This window comes from Saimiri boliviensis, chromosome 1 (genome assembly GCF_048565385.1).
Source record: "Saimiri boliviensis isolate mSaiBol1 chromosome 1, mSaiBol1.pri, whole genome shotgun sequence".
Lineage (NCBI taxonomy): Eukaryota > Metazoa > Chordata > Mammalia > Primates > Cebidae > Saimiri > Saimiri boliviensis.
The window spans coordinates 241,694,166-241,711,397 of record NC_133449.1 but is presented as its reverse complement, the minus strand read 5'-3'; the positions used below and the strand labels follow the sequence as shown (position 1 = coordinate 241,711,397).

The 17,232-nt window shown below is 39.6% G+C and overlaps 1 protein-coding gene across 2 annotated transcripts in view; it reads right to left on the bottom strand.

Annotated features, from left to right (window-relative positions):
• Positions 1-17,232, bottom strand: part of SGTB (small glutamine rich tetratricopeptide repeat co-chaperone beta) — a 56,135-nt gene that overhangs the window by 14,578 nt on the left and 24,325 nt on the right. The window contains exons 6-8 of one of the 2 annotated variants that reach the window (XM_010336572.3): positions 8,052-8,156; positions 1,584-1,710; positions 1,405-1,467 (exon numbers count right to left, since the gene is read on the bottom strand). In XM_010336572.3, coding sequence (XP_010334874.1) covers positions 1,405-1,467; positions 1,584-1,710; positions 8,052-8,156 — 295 coding nt within the window. Of the gene's footprint in view, positions 1-1,404; positions 1,468-1,571; positions 1,711-8,051; positions 8,157-17,232 lie in introns of both variants that reach the window. The other variant, XM_003925791.4, reaches the window with a different exon arrangement.

Sequence of the window (17,232 nt, the reverse complement as noted above, 5' to 3'; positions counted from 1 at the left end):
AGGCAGGCAGATCACCAGAGGTCAGGAGTTCACGACCAGCCTGGCCAACACGATGAAACCCCATCCCTAATAAAAATACAAGAATTAGCCGGGCGCGGTGGCTCAAGCCTGTAATCCCAGCACTTTGGGAGGCCGAGGCGGGTGGATCGCGAGGTCAAGAGATCGAGACCATCCTGGTCAACATGGTGAAACCCCGTCTCTACTAAAAATACTAAAAATCAGCTGGGCATGGTGGCGTGTGCCTGTAATCCCAGCTACTCAGGAGGCTGAGGCAGGAGAATTGCCTGAACCCAGGAGGCGGAGGTTGTGGTGAGCCGAGATCGCGCCATTGCACTCCAGCCTGGGCAACAAGAGCGAAACTCCGTCTCAAAAAAACAAAAACAAAAACAAACAAACAAAAAAATACAAGAATTAGCCAGGCATGGTTATGGGTACCTATTGTCCCAGCTACTCAGGAGGCTGAGGCAGGAGATTCTCTTGAACCCAGGAGGCAGAAGTTGTAGTGAGCTGAGATTGCACCATTGCACTCCAGCCTGGGTTACAAGAGTGAAACTCTGTCTCAAAACAAACAAACAACAACAATAACAAAACAGATGCTGGCAAAGTTGTGGAGAAAAAGGAACACTTTAACACTGTTGGTGGGAATCTAAATTGTGGAAGACAGTGTAGTGATTTCTCAAAGACCTAGAAGCAGAAATACTGTTCGATCTAGCAATCCTATTACTGGGTATATACCCAAAGGAATATAAATCATTCTACTGTAAATACACATGCATACGTATGTTCATTGCAGCACTATTCATAATAGCAAAGACATGGAATCAACCCAAAAGCCCATCGATGATAGATCGGATTAAGAAAATGCAGTACATATACACCATGGAATACTATTCAGCCATAAAACACAAGATTATGTCCCTCACAGGAACATGGATGGAGCTGGAGGCCATTTTACCATTTTACTTAACAAACTAATGCAGGAAAAGAAAACCAAATAACACGTGTTCTCATTTATAAGTGGGAGCCAAATGATGAGAACACGTTGACACATATTGGGGAACAACAAACACTGGGGCCTGTTGGAGGGTGGGGGATAGGAGGAGAGAAAGGATATGGAACCATAGCTAATGGATGCTGGGCTTAATACCTCGGTGATGGGAAGATCTGTGCAGGAAACCACCGTGGCACACTTTTACCTATGTAACAAACCTGCATGTCCTGCACATGTACCCCAGAACTTAAAAGTTGGAATTTAAAAAAAAAAAAACCCTGCTACAGCTTATATCAACATTCCACTACAACCACCACCACAAAAGCTCACTTACTTGTTTCTAAAAAAATTGCATAGCTACATAGCTGTATGGAAAACAGAGCCAGTAGAAGCAGAAAAGAAAGTATACTCACCATACTAATGAAGGCTGGATTATTTATCAAGCTAGCCATGTCAAAACTCAGCCCCGTTCCTGTCTGTAAAACAATTATATCTGAGAATCAGTCCAACGACTACAATTTAATTACAGTAAGTTGTCAGTGACAGAAAATACTTCACTCATTTGGCATGAACAACTTACAGGACTAGATACCTCTCTTAACTTCTGTTCTGCTATTTTCAGATTTGACTTATAGGAATCATTTTCAGGGTCAAGATCTAATGCCTTTTGATAACTTGTAACTGCTTCTTCAAATTTATTCATGGCAGTGAGGGCCAGCCTGAAGGGAATACAGAGTACAAGAACATGAGATATATGATTAAAGAATATCAGGACATCACCAACACCATCAAACGTCTGTCTGTCTTGTTATTCAGTTCTTTCCAGATTACACTTAATTTATTCATTGTACTATGGTTCACAGGAGTAAAATTCCCTCCAACTTAAGATTCTATACATCTGAACTCTCTCCATTCTGCTTGCTGACAACCTGGTTATCCTACAGATCATGAATTTAATACTTAGAGATTATCTTACCCATTCTACTATTTTTAAGTCTAATATGTAAAATAATTTGCTTTATAAATGCCTAGAGTAAGCTCCAAAAGATGTGAGCTGACAATCATGTGGTCACATAAATCTATGAGGATAACACCATTTTTTTTTTTTTTTTTTAGGAGTGTCTGCTTTTAATTTCTTGGTGAGAACGTGGATCTCAATAAGGTGATAGCACTGTTAGCTCAGGATGAGTTTCTGAACATATACCTGGACCTGTTACTATGGTCTGAATGTGTCCCTCTCAAATTCACATGTTGAAATCCTAACCTCTAAGTGATGGCATTAGGGGTAGGGCCTTTGGGAGATGAAGGATAACACCATTTTTAAGGACTCTAAACTATGTTTGTACTTTGAAATGGCCCACATGCTGCTTCTTCCTAACAGAGCAACAATAAATATAAATTATAAGAAAACAGGCTATATATTATCAAATAATTATTCCTGATGAAAACAGGTAGATAAAATTAGCATCCTTACAACTCAAATGGCAAATTATACCAGGCACAAGTCAAAGAGTTATTAAATTTTAATGTTCATATTACCTAGTTAAAATTTACTTATTGAAACATTACTACAGCACCAAACAATAACTGTATATATGTTGAGATGGTATTAGGGGTTTCTGTTTGCTTTAGGGTTTTTTAAACAAATTACTTAATTCTTTCTTTTCTCTTTCTTTTTCTCTTCATTGGAATCTAATTTATTTTCTACCAGTCAACCATGTACAATACTTTATCAGAGTCCCCAGTTAATGAAGAGTCAAGTAAATAACTATTTATTGAAACAGATGTATAAGAATATTATCAAAATAATATCTAAAGATACTAAGGATCCTGGCTAGACATAATAGCCCACGTATTCAATCCCAGCACTTTGGGAAGCTGAGGTGGGTAGATCACTTGAGGGTAGGAGTTTGAGAGCAGCCTGGCTAACATGGTGAAAACTCATCTCTACTAAAAATACAAAAATTAGCTGGGCATGGTGACAGGCACCTGTAATCCCAGCTACTAGGGAGGCTGAGGCACAGGAATCGCTTAAACCAGGGAGGTGAAGGTTGCAGTGAGTCGAGATAGAGCCACTGCACTCCAGCCTGGGTGACAGAGTGAGACTTCATCTCCAAAAAAAAAAGTATCTAAAGATACAAAGCATTTCACAATGAAAAACATAAAGTTCCTAGCCCAGGCACAATGGTTCATGCCTGTAATCCCAGCACTTTGGAAGGCTGAGGTACGTGGATCACCTAAGGTCAGGAGTTCGAGATCAGCCTGAACAACATGGTGAAACCCCATCTCTACCAATTACAAAAAATTAGCCAGGCATGGTGGCACATGCCTATAATCCCAGCTACTTGGGAGACTGAGGCAGGAGAACCACTGAACCCAGGAGGTGGAGGTTGCAGTGAGCTGAGATTGTGTCACTACACTCCAGCCTGGACAATGAGAGCAAAACTCCATCTCAAAAAAAAAAAAAAAAAAAGATAAAGTTTCCTGACTTAAAAAAAAATTCATTCTACCTGGGGAAGACAGGCAACAAGTATGCAAATAAAAAGGGCAATATTAAAGACAATGAATAGGAGAGCTGCTCAGAAAGCAGCCACTTTGGAAAGACCTGAGTGATATTTAAAAAAGCAATCATGAAAATTGAGGGAGGAGTAACAGCAGTAAACAGAAAGGTCCTGAGAAAGGTGCAAGCTTGGTATTCTTAAGGTATAGGACAAGGACTGATGAGGCGGGAACACAGAAAACAAAGCATGGAGAGATGATGTCAGAGAATAGTCAGGTGCCAGATGATAGAGGACCATTGTTTGGAGTTTGAACTTTATTCTGGTTGCAATGGAGTCGCATGGTCTAATTGGTGCTTTTGAAAGCTCACTCTGGCTTCTACGCAGAGGATCTACAAGGGCAGAAGAGTAGAATGGAGGCAGGAGATCAGTTAGCAAGCAATTGCAGTAGCCTAGGTAAGAGATGCAGTTTGGACTGGGGCTATGTGCAAGACAGTGATCAACACTTGGATTTAAGATATGTATGGAAACTAGAATTGACAGGACTTGCTGATAGACTATCAGTCCTTATGTCAGTCACGTGTAATAAAAATAAAGGATGATGGGATAAATGATTGTACAATGTATTGAGATTGAAAAGATTTTGGAAGGGAACATGAGCTCTGCTTGGGACATGTTAAGTTTAAAATGCCTATTAAACATCCAAACATGGAGTGGATAAGTGGTTGAATATATGAGTATGGAGTTCAAACATATAACTTAGATCCAATAATACACGTAGTTGATTCTTATTCACAGTAATTCTGTTCTATAAAGTCACCATGAACAATGAGTTACCAAATACTGAACAATTGTTCCTAGGGAAAATACAGAGTTAGGTTCCTGCAAATAGTTGTAAATAGTCACATTTTCATCAACTGATCAATATATAATCTTGTTTTATGTATGTTTCTGTTTAAATAAACTTTATTTAATATATATCTTTTATACATTACCATCGAACTCATAGCCAAGGGCACTAACTCATGCCTGAATGAAGCTTGTCTCATAAATGTATTTTCTGCATAAGGCACATGACATTCTTGCACTTAGGAACACTAGACAACACTTCAGCCTATACTTGGGGGGCCACTATAAACAGCAAAATCACAAATAAAAGACACAAAAATACAAAAAAAATAAAAAAAAAGTAGCACCAAATAGACTGCTTCATGATGAGAGCTAAAACAAAAAGGTAGAGCATCACCTTATTCGCCCTCAGCTGAGACAGGGAACATTGGGAAACACATTTTCACTAATTGTGCATGTCCGTGAATGACCACAGAAGCAGTGTAAATATTGATTTGGGGATTACAAATTAATTTAACAAGTAAGCAAATTCATAAATACAGAATCTGCAAATAATGAGTAGTAACTATAGACAGATTTTAAAAGCATGGAGCAGGATAAACTGTGCAAAGAGAACAGACATATAAACAGCAGCAGCAGAGGATGCAACCCTAAAATACAGCACTGTTATGAGATGGTAGAGAGGAAGAACAAGCAAGGGAGACTGGAAAAGAGCATCTAGCAAAATAAAAGGGGAAACAGGGCAAGTGTGGTGTCAGGATCCTAGAGAGTGATATATTTTGACGATAATAGCAGCTGGGCACAGTGGCTCATGCATGTCATCCCAGCACTTTGGGAGGCCAAGGTGGGTGGATCACCTGAAGTCAGGAGTTCAAGACCAGCCTGACCAACATGGTGAAACCCTGTCTCTACTAAAAACACAAAAATTATGCAGGTGTGGTGACAGGCACCTGTAACCCCAACTCCTTGGGAGGCTGAGGTGGGAGAATTGCTTGAACCCGGGAGGCAGAGGTTGCAGTGAGCTGAGATTGTGTCAATGCACTCCAACCTGGGCAACAAGAGTGAAATTCTGTCTCTAAATAAATAAATAGATAAATTGGCTTATAAAAAATAAATAAGTTAATTGCACCAAATACCAAAAGACAGTATATGGTGAGGATACAGAGCTGAACACTCTCCTAGGCAAAATATAGACAACTGGTGTCCTTGAATAGAGCTATCTCAATAGAGTGACTGTATTACTCAGGGTTCTCCAGAGAAAGGGAACCAACAGTATATATATATAAATATGAAGAGATTTCTTGTGAGGGACTGGCTCATACAATTGTGGAGGTTGAGAAGTCCCACCATCTGCTGTCTGCAAGCTGGAGACTCAGTAAAACTAATAATGTAATTCCAGTTCAAACCCAAAGACTTCAGAACCAGGACAGCTGATGGTATAAGTTGGGTCCAAGTCCAAAGGCTTCAGAATGAGGAATGCTGAGGTCCAAGAGCAGGAGAAGATAGATGCTCCAGCTCAAGCAGAGAGAGCGAATTTGCCCTTCCTCTATTTTTTTGTTCTATTTGGGCCCTTGAAGGAATTGTTGATACCCACTTTGATATGGGTGATATTCTTAACCCAGTCTGTCAATTCAAATGCTAATCTCATACAAAAATTAGCTAGGCATCGTGGCTCACACCTGTAGTCCCAGCTACTCAGGAAGCTAAAGCAGGAGTATGGCTTGAACCTGGGAGGGAGAGGTTGCAATGAGCCAAGACTGCACCACTGCACTCCAGCCTGGGTGACAGAGTGAGACTCTGTCTCAAAAACAAAGAAAAAAATGCTAATCTCTTCTGGAAACACACTCGCACACATACCCAGAAATAATGTTTTACCAGCTATCCAGGCATCCTTTAACCCAGTCAAGTTGACAAATAAAATTAACCACCATAGTGATATAGAACAAAAGCTCTATCGGAATGAGCTGAAGAGAAAATAAGAGATGGCGAAGATAAAACAGCAAGTACAGATAACCATTAGCGGCAGAGAATGAGGAAGTGAGAAGTGGGATGGCAGCTGGAGGGGAACACTGGGTAAAGGGACGCGTCCAACTGATGATTTTTGTTTTTTGAGACAGGTTCTCATTCTGTCACCCAGGCTGGGGTGCAGTGACACAATCTCAGCTCACTGAAGCCTCAACTTCCCAGGCTCAAGTGATCCTCCCACCTCAGCCTCTCAAGTAGCTGGGACTACAGGTGCACACCACCACTCCTGGATAATTTCTGCATTTTTATAGAGATGGTGTCTTGTTATGTTGCCCAGGCTGGTCTTGAATGCCTGGGCTCAAGCATTTCTTCCACCTTGGCCTCCCAAAATGCTGGGATTACAGGTGTCAGCCACTGCACCTGGCCTGGTGAATGATTTTTTTATGACCTTATCACATGCCAGCCACTATCATCTATTAGAGATGGAAGAACTAATGTTGTAGAACATGAAGGGGATAGTAATTGTTGTAACGTTGTGTAGAAGGTAGAAGAGGATGAGATCTTAAAGCACGAGTGGAGGCAATGGTCTTAGATAAGAATGCTTCCAGCTGGGCGCGGAGGCTCACACCTGTAATCCCAGCACTTTGGGAGGCCAAGGCTGGTGGATCACCTCAGGTCAGGAGATTGACACCAGCATGGCCAACATGCAAAACCCTGTCTCTACTAAAAGTATAAGAATTAGCCAGGTGTGGTGGTGGGCCACTATAATCCCAACTACTTGCAAAGTTGAGGCAGCAGAATCTCTTAAACCTCAGAGGTGGAGGTTGCAGTGAGCCGAGATCGGGCCATTGCACTCTAGCCTGGGTGACAGAGCAAGACTCCATCTCAAAAACAAAAAAACAAAACAGAACAAAAAAGAATACTGCCTTTTTTTTTTCCCTTGAGATAGAGTCTAGCTCTGTCGCCCAGACTGGAGTGCAGCTGGCTCTATCTCAGCTCACTGCAACCTCCGCCTCCCAGGTTCAAACGATTCTCCTGCCTCAGCCTCCTGAGTAGCTGGGACTGCAGGTACGTGCTACCACGTCTAGCTAATTTTTGTATTTTTAGTAGAGATGGAGTTTCATCATATTGGCCAGACTGGTCTTGAACGCCTGACCTCAAGTAATCTGCATGCCTTGTTGCCTCCCAAAGTGCTGGGATTACAGGCATGAGCCACCATGACCAGCTAGAATGATTCCATTTTAACAGGAAAAAAGGGCATTCTGTGTACATACAAGTATGGGTAGACTGATGGATTTGCAAGGAGGAAGATGAGTTGTTTTTCTTCAAAAAGCATCTATCTTATCAAGTAAGTGTAAGTAAGGCAATACCATCTGTTAAGAATCACCCTAGAGGGGATAGTGGAAATTAGAAGGGAGAGGAGGAAGTATGAAATAATCAGAGTGGAAAGGTGACTATAGACGGAAATATGATAGTCTGCCAATATCAAGTGCTCATCTGAGATTTGTGGTCACAGACATGAAATTAGTCAACTAAGTATGGTTACATAATTTTCTCCAACAATCAAATCAGTCATCAATCATCTCACTCCCAAGTCACCAATTACAGTCATTTCCTCCCTTATGTTTTATTTATCTTCTTATTACTTCAGAGGGTACAATATTAAGCAGGAAATTCAAAACCAAGCCATTAAGAACAGCATACCTGATATCACACGGTACTACTTTGAACATTCTCCCAGAACTTACCCCATTCTCCCATAGGCCTTGCTGTACTTTGAATCAATTGCTATTGCTTTTTCACAATCCTTTACTGCATCTGTATAGTGACCTAACTTGCTCTGAGCAGCAGCCCTAAGAGAAAGAAAAGAGAATTTTATTAAAGGCAGTTGTCAAGGCACTAATTTAGATTTTCAGGTACTAATGCTACTAAATTTGTCTTGTTCCAATTTGTGGATCATTCTCACTAAATTTCTAAGTCAAACTGTCTAAGATAATTATGTAATAAAATGGAAAAAAAAAAAAAGCCCAGAAACTTCTGTTCAGAAAAAAAAGTATGCAGGATGCCTTTCACTGTTTGCTTAGCTATAGAACGGACAAATATGCAAGTCATACAACTGGTCTACCTATTTATACCCTTCCTAGTTTGCCCAAACAGCAACGTGAAAAAGCTAGGCCATCTGGGCTACTATGGAGGCACAAAGAGTGAGTGATTGCTGTGAACGGCTACACAGAGTGTTGTGCTATTACTGATCACTTTAATGGTAGTGTTAAAGTACAAGTAAAAGTAATATCCCAGTCCCCTGGCACTTTCTCTCATTTGTTCATTTCTATGGCTGACTAGATTTTATTTCTTTCAGTTTCCCAGAAGTTCTCATACTCTTGTCCCTCATCAAAAGATTGAAGAGCCAACTTTGGAAAAAGAACACTTGCCTAGATCAAAATCCCTGCAGTTGTGACCTCTCCTCAATAATGTTTCCAAATAGAAAGAAATAGGTCACAGGAGAAACAGAAAAGGAGAAGAGAAGCTCTAAGATGGATGCTCAGAAGTCAAAAGTGAGCACCAGCAACCCAGAAACAGAAGTTTGTTGAACCAACGAGGGTCAGGGTGTGGTGACCACTTCTTCGATTTCTCACAACTACGAAGGAGAATGCTATGCTGCACAGGACCCCTGCCTCCACCACTGTAACTGCAAGTCCTGGTATCCTTTCTATTAATAAAGATAAAGAAGCACTTTCTAAAAATTTTGCTTGCAAGCTCAGAAATGAACATAGGCTCCTTCATGTTCTTGTGTCTACAGACAAAAGTCTCATGCTAACAGAAGGTCTCTGACCTAATGTTCCTCTCCCACTGCAATCTGAAAAGCACTACTCTTATTTTTGTTACCTCTATTCTTCTCTCTTTACCCATATTTGTTGTTTTAATTGTCCTTAACAACAATCTTTTTGCTTAACCACTCAGTAAATCATCTCTCTTCCTTGAAATTAGTCAAAGGTCACATCTTTCAAGGACCTAGCTGGAATCTAACAAGCACACATGAAAACAATAAAATTGATTAAAACAGCACCTATCTCCAAGTAGCAGTGAGGATCCTTGCTGATCATCAATATTCCTTAAATATGTTCTAATCTCATCCTGTCAATTGAACTACAGATTAGGGTTATCTGATATTACTTCTGTATCACATCCAGCTTATTATTGTACTGTACAAATACTGAAGGTACATAGTAATAGATCCATTATTTGCTAGGTATTCATTAACAGAATGTGTTACATAAAACCAATCCTAGATAGAAGCAGCTAAAAGAAATACTGCCAATTCTGGAAGTTGAACCTGGAAATGTAAACCTACTAAAAATTAAGCACACTTAGTAGGAAGAAAAAGGAGAAGAAATAGCACTTTAGTTTTGATCAACAGGAAGATGCTGAGAAATTCCCATCATAGCCTGGCTTCCGTGAAGTAGATTAACAACATGTGAGTCTGAATCACTGACTTTTTCCCATCCAATGTGAGGATTCCAGGTCAATGGACATTCATAAAAGTTATACTGTATAAGGAGCACAACCTTCCAGACAAGTACAGATCTTCCTTTTAAAGTACTTTAACTCAGAGAAAATTTTAAGAGACTGACCTTGAAAAGTTTATATACTTCAATGGCTGACACATAAGATACATACTTACTCCCAGAAAGGAAAGTTCAAGAAAACTCATATTTATGCCCTATTTGGCCTTCTAAGCCACAGTACTTTTAGGACAAAAACTTTGTGTCACAGTAACAATAAAGAAATGAGACATTGCCTCAGAGCAAGCTTCTTTTCCTACCACTATAGAAAGCTCTTTTCCACAGGTGATTTTAGTCCATAGAGCCAGGAAGGTCCCTCAGAGGCCTCAAATGTTCTTGTCTATTCTTCCAGGTGTTTGAGCTGGTTGAAGGAAAACAGTTCAGAAAGTGAAGTAATGCAAGGAATTAACTGAATGACAATGAAATCCTACTAACTCTGGAAGTTATTTGTTATTGTTGTTGTTCTGTTTGTTTTTTGGAGAGAGTCTTACTTTGTTGCCCAGGCTGGACTGCAGTGGCACAATCCTGGCTCACTGTAACCTCCGTCTCCCGGGTTCAAGCGATTCTCCCACCTCAACCCCCCAAGTAGCTGTAATGACAGGTGTGCGCCACCATGCCCAGCTAATTTTTGTGTTTTTAGTAGAGACAGAGTCTTGCCATGTTTGCTAGGCTGGTCTTGAACTCCTGACCTCAAGTGATCCACTAGCCTCGGCCTCCCCAAGTGCTGCGACTACAGGCATGAGCTCCGCATCTGGCCAGGAAGTTGAATCTGGGATTACAAAACTGCTAAACCAAATTTCATTTAACAATTAACAACATTTATTGAGAGAAAAGGAGTTAACGGACTTAGCTTTGAGGCAGATTTTTAAAATGATTCATTACATATAATAAACACAGCTGCCAGAAGAAAAAAAAAAAAACTTGTGCAGAAAGGGAGTATGAGATCTATACTAAGTCCAAGTCTTATATCTCATTAGGCAAGGCAATACTATCTGCAAATTCATAGACCTACTGTCTGATCTATCACTGACATGTGATTCTGGAAATCTGCTAATGGTGATTCTGTAAAATAGCAAATGCTCCAGTCTCATCTCTTTTCTGCCAAGAGTCTCATTTTCTAATCAGTGTATGTGTCCGTGCATATGTGCAGAAACATGCAAGAAGGGGAAAAGGGTAAGTGGGAGGACGGGGAGAAGTTTTGAAAAGGGAATGAATGCAGAGAAAGAAATATGTGTTTTTTTAAAAAAACAACACATCTGTTCCTAAACACTTACTAAACACCTTCAGGAAACTGAAATGCAATACTTGCCTTTAGATATCTGGTTTGTCATTTTTTAAGTATAACCAGAAAATGACTCCTCTGTATTTAATACACAGGGCTTAGCATACTCTGAACATCTGAAATGTTATAAAGCAAAAGTTTTCAAAGAGAACAGTAATACCATGTGGATTATATTTTTAGTAGTTAGTATATGGCTACATTCAGGATTTAATGTTAACTACTTTTAACTGTATTCCTTTGTTTAGTTAAAATTTATCTTTAATAAATGTATATATTCATGCCTTCCCAGAAAACACTAGTCATTCTACAGGTACACAGAATATTACCATATATTAAGATTATCAGATTAGGTACACAGATAAAGTAAAAAACTCATCTGTGTACCTAAATCTAGCTGTAAATTAAGAATGACAACTTTCCATCTACTTTGCACAGAATCTCAGAGCAATCAATGACCATTTATCTGATCTGTTAACGCTTACTATATCACATCTACCAAAAAAACTCTTCTAAAATGACTGAGAACAATACAAAACAAGCATAATTATTGTTTGACACGCAAATCCTTCAAGTCAAAGTTTCCATAAGGTCTCCTGCCCTCTATCCTACACCACTCCATTCGTTTTTCTCTAAATATTTCTACTTGATTCATTCAACTAATATATCTATTGAGGGCCAGTGAATATACACTTTTCTAAGAAAAATGGATACAGCAATAAGCAAAATATTTCTGTCCTCAACAGCACGTAGATTCTAGTGAAGGCAGGGAGGGGGAGAAGTCTGGAAGACTATAGAGAAAAGGTGGTTTTAGGTCTAGTTTTTGGTCAATCTTTCTTCATACAGCATGACTAAGGCCCTTACTTCTCAGACTAATTATAAAAATGTTAATATTTATTTAAAAATAAACACACAGTCCTTTGCTTCAGTTAAAAAAATAATAAAATTTGAAAGTATAGCGTTCAACAAACCTGTTTTGGTAGTTCATGTGAAAAAGTGGTATGGGTTTCTCTGACTTTATACTCAACACAAAGTAACAGCAGGACAAGGATAACCATTAAAAGAAAAGATACAGGATGCTTTACTTCCAAATAATTAGAAAGAAAAAAAGTCAATCCAATAGAAGGGGGAAGTGGGGGAGGGAAGAAGCAGCCAAGAAAAAGGATGCTTTTAAGTGGTTAACACATGGCTTTACTTTGTGGTTAAGTGGTTAATATACGGCTAAAAAGAGCTGGGTGCAGTGGCTCATGCCTCTGTCCCAACACTTTGGGAGGACCAAGGCCACGAGGATCACTTGAGTCCAGGAGTTTGAGACCAGCCTAGGCAACCCAGTAAGACCCTGTCTCTACAAAAAAAATTTTTAAATTATCCAGGTGTGGTGGTGTACACCTGTAGTCTCAGCTACTCAGGAGGCTGAGACAGGAGGATCACTTGAGCCCAGGAGGCCGAGGCTGCAGTGAGCAGTGTTTGTGCCACTGTACTTCAGCCTGGGTGACAAAGCAAAAGTTCATCCCCTTTCCCCCACCAAAAAAAGGTAGCAGAAAACAATTGAAATTCATCAGACAAAACTCAGGTTCTCAACTTAGATACAAAAGATGTCACTTAAAACACAATCATACACAGGTTGAAGTTAAAAGGATAGAAAAAGTCAAACAGGAGAATGGAAACAACACAAAAGAAAAGTGATGTGGAAACATTAATATTAGACACAAAGCAAATAAGATTAATAAGGATAGAGTGAGGCATTATTTTTACTAACCATCCTTTTAAATTTAATTTTATGTAAAAAATTTACAAGGTTCTGAAGTCAAACCTACATTAGAAGTCTCACTCTCATCCTATAGGGGATGGATGGGAATGGGGTAGATGGGATAGAAATGGGAGTAAGACTTCAAAAAGATGAAAAAGCAAACCTTCAAACTGAATAAAACAGAAACAACTGATCCTAATTGTATATCAAAAAGAATTCAAGGCCGGACGTGGTGGCTCAAGCCTGTAATCCCAGCACTTTGGGAGGCCGAGGCGGGTGGATCACGAGGTCAAGAGATCGAGACCATCCTGGTCAACATGGTGAAACCCCGTCTCTACTAAAAATACAAAAAATTAGCTGGGCATGGTGGCACATGCCTCTAATCCCAGCTACTCAGGAGGCTGAGGCAGGAGAATTGCCTGAACCCAGGGGCCGGAGGTTGCGGTGAGCCGAGATCGCGCCATTGCACTCCAGCCTGGGTAACAAGAGCAAAACTCCGTCTCAAAAAAAAAAAAAAAAAAAAGAATTCAAATAACTTTTGAGCATAGTATTCTGAGTATATAGGCTTAGTGAGATGCATTCAAAGACAAAAGAAAAACTGCAAAGAAATCCTGAAGTTTACATAGCAGGCCGGCTAGTGCTGTGATATTGGTTTATAATACCAACTAAAGGATACTGAAAGATACAACGAATGAGTAAATCTACTGGTGGTAGAAGAAGTAGGGTTTTCACCCTGGGAGAAGGAAGATACAAATATAAAATGGGAGAAGATGAGGGAGAATTCTGTGACACTAGAATGTGAATTGAAGGTATCTATAGAAACTGACAACTTTTCAAAAAATCAGTTTGCTAGCTCTGCCCACTGAAAGGACCTAGAAGCAGTAAGACCTTAGTAGCAATGATTATGTCCTGCAACTTGATCTTGGTTCCTAAATACCATCCTTCGCTAAAAGGGACAGAACTTCCTTGGAGAATAGTTGAGCTCAGGGCTACTACAGGGAAAGTACAAAGGAAATCTGGAATGTCTTACTGTCTCAGAAAGCAAGAAAGTGGTTGGGTTTTTGGTTTGGGTTTTTTTGTTTTTTTGGTTTTTTTGAGACAGAGTCACCACCTTTCTTTTGTGTTATTTCAGTTCTCCTACCTTTGTCTCCCAGGCCGGAATGTAGTGGCATGCCCAGATATTTTATATATTATAAGTAGAGATGGCGGTTTTACCAGGTTGGCCAGGCTGGTCTCGAACTCCTGACCTCAAGTGATCCACCTACATTGGCCTCCCAAAGTGCTGGGATTACAGGCAGTGAGCCACTGCATCTGCCCAAGAAATTGTTGTTTTTTTTTTTAAATGAAGTTACATAAAAGGATACATGACCAGTTTAAAAGGGCTTCAATTAGCCAAATGTGGGATAATTTAAGAACCAAAAATAACTATTAAGCTAACTGATTATAACATATTGAATTGTGAATTTTTTTATACGTGAATTTTTTTAAATTCTTGAGTGCAAATGAATACTCAAATGACACTCAAAAAAGTTGCAGCGAGGAAGAGAGAGAAATCCAAAAAAGGAAAAGATGAAAGCTCTTCTTTACAGAAATATGTAAGAAAATATACATAGAGGAAATGATAAAATTTTAAAAATCACCATTTTGTAACTATTGACGTATTAATGACTTGGTATTAATGATTTGGAGAAAGATCATGAAACGATAGATGATAAAACATTTCATAAAAGTTTGCTAGGGAATAATTTTTTATTCACATCACCAAACCCTACAGATTACTTATTAATTACCAAAAGAATAATGGATCTGATGGTCATCCCTTAAGATATCAAACTTAGAGTCACCAGTAATAGGGCAGTCTGAATATATGTACCTCCTAACATAATGCAATAAGTGGTACACATAATTATTTATCTAGGCTTCATACCAAAATTTAACCTAAATTTAATCATGAGGAAGTACCACATAAATCCAGAATACGGCTCATTCTATAAGACAATTGGCCTGAACTCTTCAAAAATGTCTATCTCATGAAAAACAGTCAATCAAAAAGGCAGAGGTATTTTTTAGATTAAAAGAGACTGAAGTAGCATAACAAAATACCATGCAAGAAACTTGGTTAAATTCTGGATAAAAAACATAGCTATAAAAGATGTTTTGGGGACAAATGGAAAGCTTTCAGTATTAATACTAATTTTCTTACATGCAAATGGTATGATAGTTATATGAAGTATATCCTTATTCTTAGGAAATATAGCTGAAGTATTTGGGATCAGTAAGAAATTTCTATAGATTTGTTTATAGGCAAATACACACACACTAACATACCCCAGTAGAAAGACAAAGAGAGGCCAAGTGCAGTGGCTCATGCCTGTAATCTCAGCACTTTCGGAAGCCAAGGTGGGTGAATCGCTTGAGGCCAGGAGTGTGAGAAAGCCGGGCCAACATGGTGAAACCTTAGCTCTACTGAAAATACAAAAATTAGCTGGGTGTCCTGTGGTCTCAGCTACTCGGGAGACTAAGGCACAAGACTTGCTCAAACCCGGGAGGAAGATGTTGCAGTGAGCCAAGATCATACCACTGCACAATAGCCCGGCCAACAGAGCGAGACTCTGTCAAAAAAAAAAAAAAGGAGAGAGAAAGAAAAAAAAAAGAAAGACAAACAGAGAAAGAGTGAGAAAATAAACATGGCAAAATCTTAACTACCACTGATTCTATGGTCAACATATATAGAGAGAGATGTTCATTATACTATTCTCTCTCAAGAAGTTTAAACAGTTTAAATTTTTTTTTTAAATAGACACACATACACTTTGCCATGTCACTGTTTCATCATTTGAAGTCATCAGGTAGAGACAAATTTTCCTTCTAAAATTAACTGAACCAATTCAGCTGACTTTTGCAGAATACCTATAATATGCTAGACTTTACTCTGCATTAAATGGGGAACCGTTGAAGGGTTTTGAGTAGAGAAGTATAACAACATTACTTGTTTTAAAAAGTTTAACTGGGCTGGGAGCAGTGGCTCATGCCTGTAATCCCAGCACTCTGGGAGGCAGAGGTGGGCAGATCACAAGTTCAGGAGTTCGAGACCAGCCTGACCTACATGGTGAAACACCGTCTCTACTAAAATACAAAAAATTAGCTGGGTTTGGTGGCAGTCACCTGTCATGCCAGCTACTCAGGAAGCTGACATGGGAGAATCACTTGAACCCGGGAGGTGGAGGTTGCAGTGAGCCGAGATCATGCCATTGCACTTCAGCCTGGGCAACAGAGCAAGATGGCAAGATTCTGTCTCAAAAAAAAAAAAAAAAAAAAAATATATATATATATATATATATATATATTAGACACTAAACTTGAAACCACTATACAGAGATGAAGAGTGTATCTCCCTGCCCTTCAACCTTTCATAGTCTAATAGGGAAACAGATATGCAAATAAACAAATAGCATAATAAATGCAAAAATGGAAGTATAAAAGGAAGAGGCAACACAGAGAAAGGTGTGGCTAACCCTATGCCAAGCTGTCAACAGAACTTTCCGTAACAGAAAAGTTCTCTATCTGTAACTATCCAATACAGTAGCACCTAGCCATCTGTGACTAATGAGCATTTGAAATATGCTAATGCAACTGAGGAAATAAATTTTTAATTGTTTTACATTTTGATTAATTTATATTCAAATTGCCACATGTGGCTGGGAGCTACCATATTGGACAGCACCACTCTATAGAACACAGAGGGGAAGGACATAGGGGCATGGTCAGGCGGTTGGGAGGAAAAGGTATTAAGAAGGCCAGGTGTGGTAGCTCATGCCTGTAATCCAGCACTTTGGGAAGCTGAGGTGGGTGGATCACTGGAGGTCAGAAGTTTGAGAGCAGCCTGGCCAACATAGTGAAACCCCATCTGTACTAAAAATACAAAAAAAATAGCAAGGTGTGGTGGTGGGCACCTGCAGTCCAAGCTACTCAGGAGGCTGAGGCAGGAGAACTGCTTGAACCTGGGAGGTGCAAGTTGCAGTAAGCAGAGATTGCACCACTGCACTCCAGCCTGGGTGACAGAGCGAGATTCCATCTCAAAGAAAGAAGATATTTAGAAAGTCTTCCCAAAAGAAGCAACACTTAACAGTTTTTTGTCTTTTGTTTTTTGAGACCGAGTTTTGCTCTTTACTCAGGCTACAGTGTAATGGTGCGACCCTGGCTTACTGCAACCTCTGCTTCCTGGGTTCAAGCGATTCTAGCCTCCTGAGTAGCTGGGAATACAGGCGCATACCACCACACCCGGCTAATTTTTTGTATTTTTAATGGAGACAGGGTTTCACCATGTCGCCCAGGCT